General features: G+C 47.8%; 1 protein-coding gene across 3 annotated transcripts in view; it reads right to left on the bottom strand.

Moving 5' to 3' along the window:
* The window catches only part of TTC28 (tetratricopeptide repeat domain 28), a 122,259-nt gene that overhangs the window by 10,555 nt on the left and 94,198 nt on the right, over window positions 1-17,506 (bottom strand). For all 3 annotated transcript variants that reach the window (XM_032705462.1, XM_032705464.1, XM_032705465.1), the window contains 7 exons: window positions 17,085-17,303; window positions 14,911-15,076; window positions 11,681-11,821; window positions 5,616-5,760; window positions 4,293-4,472; window positions 2,529-3,249; window positions 738-862 (listed from right to left, as the gene is read on the bottom strand). In XM_032705462.1, coding sequence (XP_032561353.1) covers window positions 738-862; window positions 2,529-3,249; window positions 4,293-4,472; window positions 5,616-5,760; window positions 11,681-11,821; window positions 14,911-15,076; window positions 17,085-17,303 — 1,697 coding nt within the window. The remainder of the gene's footprint in view (window positions 1-737; window positions 863-2,528; window positions 3,250-4,292; window positions 4,473-5,615; window positions 5,761-11,680; window positions 11,822-14,910; window positions 15,077-17,084; window positions 17,304-17,506) is intronic.

Below are 17,506 nucleotides of genomic sequence, written 5' to 3'. Positions count from 1 at the left end.
GCCTGCTTATGGTAAATAGGAAAGACTGAGATGAGTGTCCACAAACCCCAGCAACTGGGAGGACCAGCAATATTCACAGGTTTCCATCACTCTATGGTTACTTCACACTCCTGTGGGACCACAGATGACACATTGGAAAGAAAAGTATTAAAAGTCATGAGCGATCATTCCAGCCACCTGGCAGTTGGCTCCAGTCCCACTGTTCCCCAGGACAGGCTGGTGGCACAGATGGGGACAGAAGGGCCTCTTATCTTCCAAATACGCAGAGACAGCAGTTACTGTGCTCTGTGTTTCCATGACTGCCACGTTCATAGCTATTTCCTTGTACAAACAATTAACTCCAATGATTACCTCTTTTTTAAAGCAGAGACCCAATTCAACAGCTTAATGCAAGGCAGATGGGTCTAGGGAGGATTTTGTCAATACAATGCAAGATTTCGCTTACTTTGCCTCTTTTTGCTCTGGACAATTCCCTAGGTGTTCCAGTCTTTCCACACTCGCCTAGAGTTTCACCAGAGCCTACGTCACGGCAGGAGAGAGGGGGTGAAGGTGTATGTGTGTGTACAGATATATGTATCTATATGTATATCCAAATGGGAGTGGCTGCACATCAGGGTGCTGCTCTTCCACTCATGGTTTGCAGACACATGTCCCCAGGTGAAGGTGCCTGAGGATCAGATGGGCTGTGGTGCCCCTGCCGGTGCCTGTGAGCTGTGGCAGCACTTCCTTTCCCTTACCAGATGAAGCAGGACACGCAGAGCATCCCGGGCCCTTTCAGGGTGCTGCAGGATCTCAATCAGGGCCTGTCCTACCAGCGAAGAAGGGCTGTTCAGCTTCATATCACTCCCAATAAGCATGAAGCCTGCAGGATTCAGAGTAAGAGACAGTCAATCTTCCATTTTTATGGAAAATGTTCAAACCAGACGCAGGTATCCTCTGCCCGCAGACTAGTGAACGATGGTTCACTGCACCCTGCACAGGGACTATTCTTTTCCCAGAGCAGCTGTCCACTCCCTGCTTGGTACCACAGACTGAACTTCCAGAAAGCTTCTAGATGCTTCTTATTGTCCTCTGCTATTAAATCAATAGTGTCTTCCTGTTCAAGCAAGCAGAAAACCACTGGATTGCAGCTAAACTTGTCCAGGCATGCTCTAGGATTCCTCTAGAGCCATGGAAATCAACGGCTGCCAACAGCACTCGCAGAACAGAGCTCAGAACACAGAGAGCTTTCCCTGTCCCGATCAGAAACCTGTCCTGGCTTATGCACCATTCAATGCCAGACTCCTCAGATGTCAGCATGAGGAGCTCTACCTGCCCCTTCTCACTCATGCAGCGAGGATGTAGCTGCTCCTGGCTCTGGTGCTCCTTCTGAGACTTGGCATCAAGGGTCAGCAGTGGAAGGAGGGGACTGTGAGTGATGAACTCACACAGTGGCATGGAAGGGACAGGACAGACAGCCTGAGCAGCTGAAAGCCTCTGCTTGGTAGTGATGCCAAGCACTATGCCCACACTCATTATGTTTTGCCTAGGAAGAGGTCACTTTTGGGGTATTTTACTGCTCCTTTCGAGACAGAAAAATCTTGGAAGGAAAATAAAATTCCAACTGAACTGTGCACAGTAACCTGAACTCAGCTCCCATCTGGTGCTGCCTGAACCACATCCTAATGCTGGACTCAATGTGCCTGAAATCACTGTCAGCTTGACTCATTTTAACAAGGTCTAGCAAGCTTCCCACTCCTCCAGCCAGGTGCAGTTCATGCCAGAGCCATGTTCACCACAGCTAAAGAACATGGTTCTACTGCCTGTGCAAAAATCCATTTGGGGAATGCATGCAGCTTTCAAAAACTAGGCCTTGTGCTAGGAAAAAAAATTATGTTATCTGTAGATATCCCTGTAACAGCACTGTTGAACTCCAAGACTTTGTCATTTCAAATCTCAACGCACAGATCTAATTGAGAAGGAGCAAGCACCAGCACTGCATAAGGAGCTGACACTGCTGAGACATTCCCAGTGGAAGTAAGGGGAACCTTTCTCCTAAGAAGACCAAAGGAATAAGCCCTACGAGGTTTATGTCACAGAATTCACAGCTCCTGGTTGCTGCTGCAGCTTCCAGCAGTACTGCTCCTGCCTCCAGTTACTGTGTCCCTATGTTCTCCATGAAAAAGTCCCATATGTGTGCTCCATTTCAGGGACACAGGAAACGTGACCCTGGAGATTTCAAACATAGAGAATGAGTCATTGTATTGCACTTTATTTCTTTCCAGTCATGAAGTACATTTCACCTCACAACTGCTTCCAACTGTATCAAATTCATACCCACCTACTGTGCATAGTGAGATGCCAATGTGTCCCATGACAGTAACACTCAACTGAACTGGGGTCTGAGACACAGGGGCTGAATTCTGGGAGAGTACAGGGCACACACTGCTCCCAACTACCTGCCAGCACTGCTCATTTCTTAGCTCAATCAGTTTGGCAGCTCTCTAGAAACCCCACATCTGGTTTGTCCAAAAGAAGACTCTTCCTACCTGCCCAGTTGGCCGGATGGGAGAACTGCTTGCTGCTCTGCACGGTTTTCATCGCTTCTCCAAGGGCTGCACTGGCTTTCATCCCGTTTAAGAGAGAGGAATAGAAGGCATGCACAAACATTTTGGAAGCAGCCACAGGAACGGGCCAGAGTGACACAAGCACACACTGAGCCCCAGCTGCCAGAAATGCTCTTGTCAAGCCAATGACTCCATCAGAAGTGACTTTGCTGCTGGACTCTTGGTAAGAGCCAAGAACCACTAGCTTGACAGGAAGCCGCAGATCCAGGACATCAGCTGCTGTAAGCAGGAACTCCTGAAGAGGAGGGCAGTCCGAGATGCTTTCCACATCACTGGCATCATCCTGCATCCGAAGAGATTCTGGGATTGTGTAGGGGTTCCCAAAAGAACTCTTGCTGCTGGCTGGATTGCTGTCACTGTTGGGTGTCAGGACCAAAGCAGCCAGCTTCCAGGAGACATGGGTTGCAAAATGGACACATTCTGCCTGAGTGAGGGCACTCATGACCCTCTCTTTTGTTGATGCACTGCCGACTAAGGGCTGGCAGCCAAGTAACTCAGATACCATATATGCTTCCTCTTCTGCAGAGGGCATAGGTCCCCACAGCCACCTGTCCATAACTGCTGAAGGGAGCTTGGGATTTCCTATGACAGCTGCCATTGAGGTAGAACTGGAGTAAGCAGGAGTATTCTTCCTCACGTGGGACTACACAGAGAAAGAGAAAAAGAAAACAGGGTTCAAAGATCTGGTTTTTATGATGCTGGTAATAAAATATCCCGTCCCTTTGGATCTAAACAGACAGTCTGGTTCTCCTAATTACAGGAAGATTTTTTGTTTCTTTAGTTTCTTCTGTTTATTTCAAGGAACACGTCCTTTGAGTCTGGTCAGGACTTGTATCTTGGGTGAACCGAGAGATAACAATAGAAAGCAACAGACAGCCCAGGTCCCTCTGAGGGCTGCAGCAGAGCTAAAAGCATAAAGCAGATCCCAGCTTCCCACCTTATGGGAACACTACCTGTAATCACTCACTCAGTGGTTCCTCACACCTCTATTTCCAGGATCAGCGTCACCACTGCCAGCAGTGACTTCTGAACAGAACAGCAGTAATGTTAAAAAGGTTCAGACCCTTTTGCTGTTCCACTGACTGCATTTAACCCAGGGCAAGCCAAGACATGCAGCAAAACACTGCCCAGCAAAAGCAGATGTGACTTGGGGCATTCTCCCAGAGATCAGGGCCTTAGAAATGCTGCTGCCAAACCCCTGCATGAAGATACTTCTGCAGGATTCACCTGTGGTATTTGTTTTGCCTCACAGCTTCAGTGTCCTGAGACATCAATGGCCTTCCCCACTCAGAACACTAAAATGGAGGTGACCATACCAGTAATGTGACAGGACAATCAGCTTGGCAGGGAAGCTCAGAACAGGCACCTACACCTCTGCAGTCTGCCATGTCGTTCCATGCCCAGCACATGCAATCTTTTAGAGGAGGATATCCAAATGATCCAATCCCCTTGTCCTTCCTGGCATGCCTAGGGCTGTGATTTTGTGCTGCAGGAACTACATCAGAACCTACTTCAGAGCTGTGGTGCTCACTGTGCTCCTCAGCCTCAGGAGCACCTTGGCAGGGCAGCCTGTTTGTGGTTTCTGTTCTTGTGTCTGGCACACCAGGGCAGAGCTGCTGCTTTCTGAGCATGTACTGGAACCACAGGAGAGACTCTGTGAGAGAGGTTTCATAAGTAATGTCAGACCTTGGAGCTGGGATTCAGCGACTGGATGGACGGCACTGCGATGAGGCTGAAGCGCTCATAGAGGTACTCGTTGGATGAACTGCCCTTCAGGAGAGCAAAAGGAATGAGGTACAGTTCTCCCTCCAGAACCAGGATCAGCTGACGGTGGCGGCCAACAGGCCCACTGGAATGCATCAAACCCTGCAGAGAAAGGAGAGAGAATCGGTCTGGCCCTTTCACTCCACCAGTGCCCCCGCCTGCACTTCCCCAGCATCAGGCCCTAGTCTGAACCCACGTCAGGTTTGGAAACATCCACATCAGAGCCATGCTCTGTGTGACAGGCAAGCACACCTGTGCAGCTGGACTGCTGCTCACCTGTGCCCCACCAGTCCCACTGAGACGAGCAAGCCCAAGCACACTGACCCGTAGGCTCAGGGTCACCATCCTGGCCTCAGCCCGTGCGGGCTCAGCCTCACCACAGCACCACAGCTCCTTCCACTCCAGCCTGAAACCTTGGCTAACCTCAACCTCCTACATCTCGTCAGTATTATCATCACCTTATCCTTTGTCAGAGAATATTCTTTTTGATACTGAATTTCAAAATAGCCATTTTCTCTGAAGAACAAACAATCTACAGACAGATTGTGTCCATGGCCTGTACTTCCAGACACCTGACATCATCATCAACCCAGAGTGACCAACAGACCTAAACAGAAAGCATCTTATGGCTGGAGAAGTGAAGCAGAGAGATCAGTCAACAGGAAACACGCAGCTGGGCACAAAAGGTGACAACTGCTCCTGGTCCCATGTAACTGTGGAATTTCACTCTTACTTAGCTAGTGTATCATAAAACTAATTAGTTATCACCCCAGGAAAGAGTAACTTCAAAGCACTAAGCTTTGCTCCAGCTTAAACACTTGCAGCCCACAAAAAAAGTAAAAAAAAAAGCCTAAAAGGACTATCCTGCTTAGAAGTCTGCTGCCTTTTTGCAATTCTACACCTTTAAGCAGCAGTCACAGCTTGGCCAGGCAAACCACTCATTTGAAGATGAAACTTTCAGCACAGTTGGATAAGATCCAATCCTCAAACTGGCATTGTTTTGGAGAAAACCAGTTGAAATAATGTCCTTTTATTTCTGTCTAGACTGCCTGACTTTCCCAAAGGCAAGCTGACTTTGGAGTGCTTGTTGAAAGATGGAGACAAGGATCTTGTATGCAGGACTAGGTCCCTTCCAACTCAGACTGTTCTGCGAAAACCACCATGCTTCAGATACCACCCCAAACTGTCTATCCTTGCTGTCCCACACCGCGAGGATTTCAGTAAGTGTCTGTGCCAAAGGCTTACTCCTTCCATGGGTCCTATCAATAAGTCGTAGAGCGCACGGAGTGGGGGTTTGGTGAAGGAAGTCTGCCTCCTTGGAAGTGAGGATGTTCCATCCTTAACAGGAGACATGGTACTGCTGAAGAGACTGGTCATGCTCTGGCAGCTCCTGTGGGTAAAAGCCAAGGGAGAGGTTAGCTGCAGGAATCCCAGCTCCACTGTGGGCTGCCCTGACTTCTAACAGTGACATGAGCCAGGCCTTGTTGTCCAGGGGACTCTGCTCTCTAAGATGCTTCATGGGAGGGCTTGAGTCTCCCATTCAGCTTCACACCTCAGCAAACAGTGATATTAATGGCAGTATGAACCAGCTGGAGACAGCCTATGACATTGCTATGGAGTTTCTCTGCACACTCCAGTGCCTGAAGTGCTGCTCCCAGTTGTTCCTTCACACGTAGCAGCTGCACGCAGGCAGGCACGAGATCCACTGACAACTGACCACAGTCACGGCAGGATTTGCACTTGGGTTTTGCACCAACCGAGCTAGTGTGCTACCAAAGGAAATACAACAACAGGCAAACAACAAGACATCAAGATTCTGCCTGCACTTCTGCCACTGCTCTGAATGTCAGCGTCGAGAGCTGATCTGGCACCCATTCCCGACATACTCCCAGGGCTCTGCACGTGCTCTCCTGGCATCAGCAGCCACAAGTTACTGCCCTGCTGAGGAAATGATGTTGCCCCATTCTGGACTCACTAATCCAGCAGCTGTGCTCCCCAGAAATGTTATCCTTGGCTCGGGGCCACGAACAACCAATTTATGTGGAAAGGGTAACTTTCCAGAAAGTTTTAGCAGGTGGGCCTCAAAGGAAAGCTAGGAAGGGAAAAAGAACATTGAACAGCAATGGCAATGCAAGGTCTGAAGTGTAACCAGAGTCACCACTGGGGCTGTCCAGCAATGAACACAACAATCTCAAACATAAAAGGCCATCCATGAGGCAACACATGCCCTGCTGTCCTCAAAGTGCCAAATGCATTCACAAGAGGGTTAGATGAAATCCCAGTCCAGATCATGTCTGATGCTCCTGCACAGAGGAAGCTTCCCTTGGTCTCTGTGAAGCTGTTTCTCCTCTCGGATACCTTCCAACGCTGTGTGCCTTTGCCAATCCACACAACAGAGAAGCAGCTCTAGTTCCCTGGTTCATGACCAAACTTACACTCTTGATCAGGGCACTGGTCTCAACGTCCTTTCTTTAAGAACGTTTACGCTGAAGAAATGCCTTGTCTCTCTTTCTTAGTTTTGCCTCTTTGCCTGGATTGATTCTTGGCTATCAACACAGAAAAGAAATAAAAGGAGAAAGCATTTGCACACCCAGGAAATAAAAGTAAACCTCAGCATCCAACAGTTACATTATTCAATGGAGTAAATGAATAGCTGTGTATTTGCTAGAGGCAGATATACACACACACGTTCAGGTACAGTGTCTCCTCATATTACCAGATTAAGCCAACAGGGAGGAAAAGACAAGGAGAACAAAAATACTGCACTCCAGTTTACTGCTTCTCCCACTGACAAACCGGAGACTCAGGACATACCCCAACCCTTTCTGACACACACAACACACAGACTCAGAAAACTGCCTTTTCCCCCTCTCTTTCTCTCCTCAGCTGCAGCAACCAGCCTCCTGACCCAACTCATATCATACCTAAAACCTACAGTTCTCTGAAGAAAAAATGCTCCTGTGCTCCCACCTCCCACTAACAAGGAATTTCCATCTTATGGGCACACAGGAGTAATTTCAGAATGTCAACAGAAGCCTGGTGTCAGCCTGCCCATACCCTCTGACCCAGAGATTCCAGTGACAGTACAAGTATGCTGCTAGTGCTGCTGCTGCTTAGAGATGCTGAAAACTCGCTTAGGGGACTTGTGAAACACAGGACCAGCACAGGCTTGCACTGTCTGCTCCCCTTGGACCCTTCTGACCACCTCACTGCAGCACCTGAACGAGCCATGCATGCTTGGCTGGGCTCAGCTTTATGGAGCACAGATTTTAAAATCAGATCAGAAAACAAAACTTGTGCAGGGGTACCCCAGTGGTCCCCAAGGACCTTGGACCCTGACCCCCCTGAGCAGCTAGGTGCTAGTAGGTAGCACTCACCAGCCCCACTGCCTGTGTCAAGTGATTGTCACACATTCCTTTAATGCAGGGAATAGAGGGTTGATTACTCCAATCGGCACAGCCCTCCTGCATCTTGGTTTCCCAGCCAAGCAGCTCTAGATTTATTCCTCCACCACTCAGATTGCTTTTTATGAGAACAAAATCAAGGGAGCACCATAAATCTCTCACATCTCCTGCCCATGTGCGTGTGTACGCAAAGAGTGAGCAAATTCACAGGGGAGGATGGACAGACCTTTTGAGGTACTGGGAGCACTGGCCAGCCCACCCTTTCCTCCAAAAGCAGCCAACAAAAGGTTCTCCAGGTGGCTTGTCAGGCACCTGAGTCCAGATCCTTTCAATGTCACAAGGGGGAGACTTTGGACTCCTTTGACCGAACACCCCTTCTACAGAGCACTGGTGCTGTCTCTGGGATGCCACACTGATGATTTCTACCCTGCTCTGGCAATGTAGAGGGTCCCCTGATGCCTAAACAGTGAAATCTCTTGTTTGGAAGCCTTTGCTCAGACTCTGCAGCGCTGCTGATTTATAACCCTTTGTACAAGCAGCCCAGCCTGCAGCAAGCAGAGAAACAGCACAAACAGCCAGGGCTGTCGGCTTGTACTGCCTTAGCTCTGCTCCTGCCCTTTGTCTTAGAGATGCAGGAACAAAGCAAAGCCTCAGCGAATGGGGGAGAAATCCATGTTGTACAAGCCAAGGGTCAGACCAACCTGGCTGACTGCCAGTCTCACAGGGCATGGCTCTGCCTGTTGAGGATGAGCGGCTGGAACCCAGGCAGGGAGGAGGGATTCATCCCAGAACCAGCACAGAGCTGCTCCTGCCTTAGCATTCATTAGGACTCTGGACAAGTCAAATACCCCTCATGGCCAAGCATGGCCATTGGAAGGGCTGGGAGTCAGGCCTGGTGTTGCAGTGGTCTGACAGCTTCAGGACTCTCGATATCCATCAGGTCTTCCTCAAAGAGACTCCTCCTAAATATGCAGCCCTGAATCCACATTCAGAGCCTTGACAAATCCACAGTACCAAGCTGTGGGAAGCTCCAGAAAAGAGTCAGATATGAGCTCCCTGTGGATACTTTCAAGGATCTGCAATTATCCCCAGAACCCAGTAGTGGTTGCACAAAACCCACAGCCCACCCAGCAGTCTCTGCCAGGGTGGCCTGTGCATCAGCAGCTGCATCACTGCACCCCTGATGGCAGAGAACTGGTACAGAAAGGACTCCCCAGCCACTGCTGTCCATCTGCCTGGGCCAGCCAGCCCCCCAGGTACACCCCCATCCCTCTGCACCAGAGGCAATCAGCTGCACGGTTCTCCAGAGGGAATCAGCTACACAGTTCTCCAAGGCAAGCTGTCAGGCCTCTGAGGCCAGGAACAGGCTTCAATGACCCCAATCAGCCTGCCCTAAGGAGCAGAGAAAATAGAAGCTGCAGTAAGACATGAGCCACTGTGACTATCTTGGTGGCTGTATCGGTGGCATCCTCAGCTCAAGACAGCTGTTTCCCAGTACTGAGATCACTGCAGTGTTCTTCGGTGCTTCTTTCTTCTCTGAAGTCCATTTTTTTCCCAGAAGTTCCTTAAGTGAACTGCCAACCCTCCAAGTTTGCTTTTCTAAGCAGAACTGCCAAAAAATCATACTATTCTCTCCTTAAAAGCCAGGTTACCTGATGACAGCAGCCAGAGGGCACCTGTCCCAAATCAAGGGTTTCCCTTCAGTCATCCGTGTCTCACCAGATATAAAAACTGCATGGCTCCAAACAGTCCCAGCATCTCCATGGCCTCATTTTCTAACATGGGACTTTAACAGCATGTGCAGTTCCTGTGCATGAGGGAGCTTGCACTGGCCCCAAGCCATGCAAGCTCCCCTGAGGATGTCCAGCACGCAAGCACAAGATGTGAACATGCATTCACGCCCCACGTGAGGAGTGCAGGGCCTGCCTTGGCAGGAGAGAAGACAAGCTCTCGTTCTCAGCTCTAAGCAGGCCCCACTTGCCTTCGTCCCCTGAAGTGCAGAAGCCAAAGCAAACAGACACCACACCTTCACTTGCTGCTTGTTGGCCACAGTTTTACCATCCTCTGAAGAACTACAGCAGCAAAAATCTGCTCAGCACTTACCCACAGCTGCATGAACTAACTCCAGCACAGCTGGCAGAACAGCTATGGCTGTTCAGAGGTGGGGAGCTGGAGTCTGGAGCTGCAAGACCACAGCTTGTGCTCTAGGTACCCACTGCATTCTGTTGCTTAATTAAAGTCTAAGAGCTTACAGCTCCTTGTTAGAGCTCTAGGTCAGTGCACAGAAGTACTGCCTGATCCCATTTTATTTCTCACCCTGCTCTCTTCTACACAGATGCTCATCTGCTTCTTTCCCAAAGCTTCAGGGCTCTTGCAAGTTTGTTTCCTTGTTTTCCCAAGCTCGGTGTGCTGCATGCCATAAACCACACCACTCTATACAGCTTAATTATTAGGAATCACGCAGTATAGCAAGAGGCTATAAGGTTAATGTTTCCTACAGTGTCCCTCTAGACTGCGTAGCTTCCAGGTGTCTCACCTGTGGAGCCAGAGCAGACATTAAGTGCAGGAGGTATTCAAAGGCTTAGGTAGGACCGCAGCACTTACCCTGAATTCAGGGCTCAGCAAACCAGGTGCAAACAGATGTGGCAGTGTTGGCTCTGCCCCCAGGGCTCCCAGTATGCCCCCCCTCCACGAGCAAAGTGAGAGGGGTAAGCAGGGAGGCCATCCAGCAACATCTCCTCATCTCTTCACCTCAGAGCTCATGGCAAGAACATCACAGGTTCATCACAGCTTCTAATGCTCCTCCTGATGCTCTTTTGAGGGTGCTTTTAGTTAAGTGCCCAAGCTGCCCCACCTCTGGGCTTCTCCTAAGAGCTGCAAACCTGACAAGACACCTGAAGTAAGCTCCTGGGTGTGGATTCAAAGTAATGCACGTGGCTCCTATGGAGCAGAAAGACAGAGATGCTGCATGGTTGGCCTCCACAGTGCTCCTGAGGATTAGCATTCCCTGGAGCACAATCACATCCTACTTTCCCCTGCAATCAGATGGACAATCTCTTGTCCTTCTAAGCCTGATGAACTAGCACAGCATGTCAGCAATTCTGGGGATCTGCCTGTGTGATCCAAAACTAGCGAGTGCTCACAGTCCTTCATCAGTGCAACAGCTTGAACAAATACGCATGTGGATTCTGGAAAGAAAACCAGGCCAGTTGCTGGTGCCAGCAGGCAGCTCCCAGTTCCATGGGGATGCTGTGACAGTTCACAAGTTCCAGTGGTGGCTCACAATGCTGCAGGCTGATCACATTTGCTTCTCCAGCTGAGAAAGGCCTGGGGTATCCTGTGCTCACAATCCACAATGGAGCATAGATCCAGCCAGAAACCCTGGGTCGCATCACGCAGCCCCTCTCCACACTGGAAAAATTCTGTCTTCAATTTTCCTTCCGAATGATTGCTCTAAGCCCTCATCAGCACAGTCATGTGAGAGGCTGAGACCTGAACAAGCTGTAAGAGGCAGAAAACGAGTGGAGACTGCAGATAGTACAGTCCTGTAACTCTGGAAACACAGCTTATTCCCAGCTAATCAGTACAAGACTTGAGATCAACAGAAACAAGTATTTCCATAACAAGTGTACAGGAGAGAACTCCAAGCCCCACACCTCACACACAGCAGGGACAGGACAGAGCTCCCCTGCAATTGCCCAGTCTCAAAACCAGCATGTGGCCAGGAATAGAGCAAATATGGAGGGGTGCTCCTCGGGACAGTCATCAGTTACAACTGGGACAAGTCCTCACTGGCTCTCCCCTCGAGCACTGGCACTGACTGCACCTAAACTTGCAATTTAGAGAGAAGCCTGTCACCAGGATGCCTCCTGCTTGCTGATCCCCACAGCAGTTCTGCATTCTCACCTGTTCATCATGTTGTTCCTGCTGACCATCCTCAGGAAGCCAGTTGGATCAGTCATTGAGTTCAGCTTGTTATTCATCTCCTCAAACTGCTGGTCCATGATATCCCCAGCTTCACTCTCCGTCTCACTGCTGGCACAGGCTCTGTGAGGCGAACAGCGAGATGAAGGGGTCATTGATGCAAGACAGAACAACAGCTTGATGAAAAATGCTTGGCCAGTTTGAGAGAAAATGCTTTTCAAACACAACCTCAACCAAATGCTAATGCCAAATTTTCTCTGGCTTGGTCATCTCCTTCTGTCAGGCATACAAAAGAGTAAGTACCAGCCACATATCTTCCTCTTCCAGGCATTCTAAAGGTTTAAGGAGTGGCATACATGGATGGAAGTGCAGGACCCAAATTCCAGGCACTGCAGGTAGAGACTTCTAAAGCTGTAGCACAACACTGAAAAACTGAGTCTGCAGGAAACACCACCTCAGCCCTTGATTTGACTAAGAACATGTGTGAGAATATCCTTCTCAGATTTCCACAATAACTCCAAGCTCTGCATGCTTCCTTCACTGGCAGTGTGACATAGCAGAGGGAGCTGTGTTGCTACTCCTGTTATACAAAGAGGGAAAGCACAGAACTATTTCCTCTATCAATGCCACAAGTGCAGCAGCAATACAGAGAAACAACCCAACAGTTCTAAATTTCCCATCTCCTGACATTAATACCTAAATCTTCTCAGTGCAGATTTTCCATCTAACTGTTAGCATTTTCTCTTCTTTGTAAAAGCAGAAGGCATTTTTAACAACCTTTAATCTAATAAATAATCTGTGTATGATATGGCTCTCTTGGTTCTGGCCAGAACAGGGTTAAATTTCTGCAGTAGCTGGGAGGGGGCATGGCCTGGAGGTTATTCTATACCACCTCATGCCATAGGCAGGGGAAAGCACTCTTCTGGGGAGAAGGGGTTCCTTCCTGGTGAGTTAAGTGAGGCGGAAGGAGCAGCAGTGGGGTGGTGTGCCTGTGGGTTGGGCTCAGTGAGCATTTTGCATGTGAATCACTTTCTTTTTTGTACACTTCTGTTATTAATATTGTTGTTGTTACTGTTAGTTTTCTTGTCTCATTGCTGTTTCCAGTAAATTGTTCTGATCTCAACCATGAATTTCACCTTTTGTGCCTCCAATTCTCCTCTCCATCTCCCAGGCAGAGAGGTAGGGAGAGGGGGAGAGCGTCTCAGTGAGAGAACTAAATTGGGGAGCACCATTCCTAAACCACAATAATGGCACATCACATTTGTACACTTAAGCTAAACCTACTGTGCTACCTACCAAAGCCTCCTCGCATCTCATTTCTGTTTCCTTTTGGGTTCCTGACAATTTGGAGCCTCTCCTCAAGGGTATGTTTCCCAATAAAGAGCACAGGAATTAAATGAACACACAACACAGACTTGTGCAGGCAACTACAGCTGTCCCTCTGTTGCTATATGGACCATGGAGTCAGTGTACTTCCAGGTCAATGTGACTTAGACTCTGGTAAGTCCTGACAAAAGTCAATCACTCCACAAACACTGAAACAGGGCTAGCTGAAGCACAGGCAGGGGGATAAAAATAAAAAAAAAAAAAGGGAGAGGAAGATTGTCAACAGCTGCCCCCTGCACATTTTTTCTCCAGCTGCAGGCATGCTTAGCTCTGAGTCCTGGCACAGTTTGGAGTAACACTCACAGTGGGTATTTGCAGCTCCTTAAAGAGGCAAAAGTCCTGAGTTCATGAACTCAAGAAAGCAGGTCACATGCTCTCCCTAAAGAGAGTGGAGTCTGTCCTAACACAAGTTCAACCATGCTTTAAAATCCCTCACACTTCTTTTTTTTTAAGAATGCATTACTTTCCAGTCTAATTAGACCAGCTGAAGGGAACCATTTCCAGCAGTGTGGAACTGAACACCAAAGCGAAGTCCTGATGAGACATCCCGTGTGCACCCCTTCCTCTCCAGAATCCTTAACCAAAACCATACCCCTACCATCACCAAAAGTGAGGAAGAAGCTGACATCTCAGTAAATTAGAAACTCATCCCAGAACCTAAAGACTGAAGGACTGCCTTTGCCAGGAGAAGAATCTGTGGTGACAAATGTTTAACAGAACTGAAAACTGTATCTGCCTGTCTGCAGGGCAAGACTCAATGATCAACACGTGGGCTTGGATGTCACCTTCTGAATCACAGAACTGCTTTGCTCACACATCTCAGTGCTGCAGAAAAATGGAAAACAGTTTAAAAGAAGACTAAAACATGGTATAACCTCAAAAATCCAGTGCCTTCACTTCCTCCAGTTCCAGGGGCTGGATAAGAAATCAGCCACACATTTGGCATTTACGTTCACTTTGCATCCATAGTGAACTAGGCCTGCACACAGCTGGCATGTTACTAACACACTCCAAATCAAGCCATGTATGACAACACAGCAAGGTTCACTTACAAAACCAGGTGAACTGATGCCACATCCTGATGATGAACTGATACCTGTGCATGGCATTCTCAAAGAATACACAAGGACAGGGATATCGCCAACTCTCCTTTTCAGACAGAAGCATTCAGAGAAAAACTACTTGTAAAGGTCAGCATAGAAACTATTTTCATACTCATGAAATCAACAAAACAAACCAAACACGACGAGAGATCGTGAGATTGAATATAAATAAGCAGAAAAACCTGACCTGCAATAAATCCATAGGATAAAAACATAAGAAAACACAGTCGTGGGACCTATCTGAGTAATGGATTGCAGTAAGGTTCCTCCCTCTTTGCTGATGTTCATCAAATGGATTAATTCACTCTAAATTATTTACTCAGCCATAGACAAATGGGAACATACTGTGGGGGGTGGAGTTCCTATGGTATTTGCAGTTTTTCAAAGCAAACCATTGGAATAGAATTAATTACACTGGAAACTGTAAGCAGGATGAAATCTGTGCATATACAGTCAGACATGGCACCTGCCTCCTCATCCAATCTATACATTCACCACCAAGTACGTGGGTTCAGACCTTATTTGCATGCATATAGAGTTGCTTGCCAGTAAAATAGCCATGGATACAAAAACAAAGCCATTTTTTTGTTGCTGCGCTGAAAAATTGCCTCTTTCTGACTCTCAGTTCTCAGGCTTCTCAGCCAGTAAGCTCACCCCAGGCTATTACAAATCCAGGTGGGAGAGTGGAAAGCAGGATGTTAGACCCCCCCCATCCCAACTCACCGGGTATAGTAGGAATCCACTCCCAGAGCCTCCCGCACACTGGAGATGTGCTGCTCCAGTGCCGAGTTTGTCAGTGTCTGCAGGGTCACACTGTTGGCTTCATGGAAGTCCCCAGCATTTTCTGTCAGGCTGTCACCCAGATAATACTCGTGGAATTTCAGAATTCCTGCAAGGCACCAGAATCAGGAGGTTATTTCTGCAGGGCAGGAAACAGTGTTGCCAGCAAATGTCTAAGAAGACAGCAGGGCCCCAAGCATTTGGCATTTCCAGCACAACTGGGGCAAAGTGTTTTGTGCCAGGTCTTCGCTGGGCTTCTCCAGCATCTCCAACCTTGCTTTCAAAATCTGGGTTTGTTCTTTGCAGATAATGGCCCAAAGGTACGAAGGCAGAACAGAGCTTTTACGAGATGCTCAGAATGCCTTTACTATTGCAGCACTCACATAAATTATAAACCAGATCTTTCATACAAGCCCCTACTAGAGTAATTCACATTTCAAAAGATGCGCATGAAAAACATCTATTAACAGCTTCTGACACTAAGTGAACACACAAGGCTCAAATGCTGAATAAGAGTGTTGTTACTACAGCAGAACCTCCTCACATCACACACGGATTTCTCATTTCACTCATATACATGAAAATACATTCTATAAAAAGAAAAAAGATGGATTAAAGCACGGTAAATTATTAAAAGATAGCATTCCACAATGGGTAAACCAGATAAAGGTCACTCACTGTTTTGCTGAGAATTCAACTATTAATGCAGATAAAACCTTCCTCCCCTCAGACTGGTCTATGCTTCCTGATGTAATTAATTCTGCAGCCTGTGATCAACAGTAAAAGGCTGCTCTGGATGCCTTGGCAGCATCAATTATTAAACCAGTTAGGAAGAGCGGAGGAACAAAGAATAAAGCAACTCCTCCTGCAGCAAACACAGCAACAGCCAAGAGGCTCTGAGGGTTCCACCTCAGTGGGACAACGACCCTGGGCTGCCACTGAAGCTGCTCTCTGAAGCTTCAGGTCACAAGAGGTGAACAAGAGGTCACCATGGCTGGGCTGGAGTCACTACTGAGGAGCTCCCAGCAAAGCTTCTTAAGCAGAACTCCTGAAGCCCCACCACAGCCCCTCTCCTTCCCATCACCTGACAGAACCTCAAGAGGCAGTCACAAACCCACAGGCTCGAAGACTGCAACTGCTTTTCTACAAGACCCAGTGGACAAGGAAGAGACTGATCATGAAGACCAGTGGCAAACCCTACACTTGACCCGTATAATTTTAATAAGCTCATCTTGATAGTGATACTGTAGAATTACTGGTATTTTATTGTGCAAACTGCAGGCCTGAAGAGCCAATTAGTGACTGGATGCACAGCAGGACAACCCCATCTTACATTCAGACATGCAACATTACAAACTACCCCCAAAAAGTGGCTCTTCCATCGTCTTTCAACTCATCTAAGTCAGGCATGTGTGAGTGTTTGCTTTCCTTCCAGAAGCATTTTTCATGCAATCTAAATAGTGCGTTTTATCTCTTTAGCTTTGTCGTGGTGAAGGGCTGCAATTATTAAATTATATCCAGAAAGAACTCATCAAAATTTACAGTCATCACTTTATTAGATAATGAACAACAGCTGTCTGCAAAAAGCAATCCTCTTCAAATTAATCCTCCTTGCTCCTCTGTGATAAGTGTTTCCACATTCATGTGAGGATCAGGCAGCTCAATGGCATATCAGGAAGTGGGGATGCCCTTCTGTTTTCTGAAATCCACTTCAGTGAATAAATGTCAAAAGCTTTGGAAGGATAAAGCATAAAAATATAATTAAAGTAGAGATTCTTATGTATAGAAGATTCTCACAGAGCCAACATACTTGGAATCTCATTACTGCTCTGCTCTGCCCTGTGGGAAATACATACAGAAGGAGATTGAAAAATGGAAATATTAAACACTTGAAACATTTCCATCTCCAGGTGAAATCAAAGCCCTGAATAAGCACTTCTGTGTCATTATTGCTGTGTCTATGCCACAGTTTTTAGTCTATTCCGCTTTAAGGTACTAGACAGAAATTATTCCTTCCTACATTCACACTGTTCCCAAATTAATTTCTAGCTACAAATGGTACAATTCTCCCTTTGTAAGGCCTGTTCCCAGGCTCTCCTGTCCAAGAAGGAGCTCACCTGCCCCAGGAGCCAGCAGCCAGCTGTACAGATAACCTGCAGCCAATGAGTAGTAGAGAACAAGTCCCCTCTGGCCATTCACAGTCTCCAGGACCTGGTCAAGGGTCACTGGAGAATAAGGATCTGAGTCCTGCTGCCCAGTCTGACGTTCCACGAGCAGGTCAGCAAATGCCCTCGTTCGTCCTCTCTCTGCTACTGCCAAGGCCTCATCATGGTGACCTAAAAAGACAAAGCCATCTCTCAGACCTGATACAAGTGTGGTCTGCAGGGCTGTATGCAGGGACAGGGACAGCTGCTATCCCAACCCCAACTGAAACCTGGGGAAGCAGAGTCACTTATTTCCCAAAAGAGTAGTCTCTGTATTGGAATACAGTCCCGTAGATCAGCTTTGCTGCAGGCAATAACACAACTAGTCACAGAAA

Source organism: Chiroxiphia lanceolata, chromosome 18 (assembly GCF_009829145.1).
Source record: "Chiroxiphia lanceolata isolate bChiLan1 chromosome 18, bChiLan1.pri, whole genome shotgun sequence".
Classification (NCBI taxonomy): Eukaryota; Metazoa; Chordata; class Aves; order Passeriformes; family Pipridae; genus Chiroxiphia; species Chiroxiphia lanceolata.
Note: the sequence above shows the minus strand (reverse complement) of the source record. Positions and strands in the feature narration are given on the sequence as shown.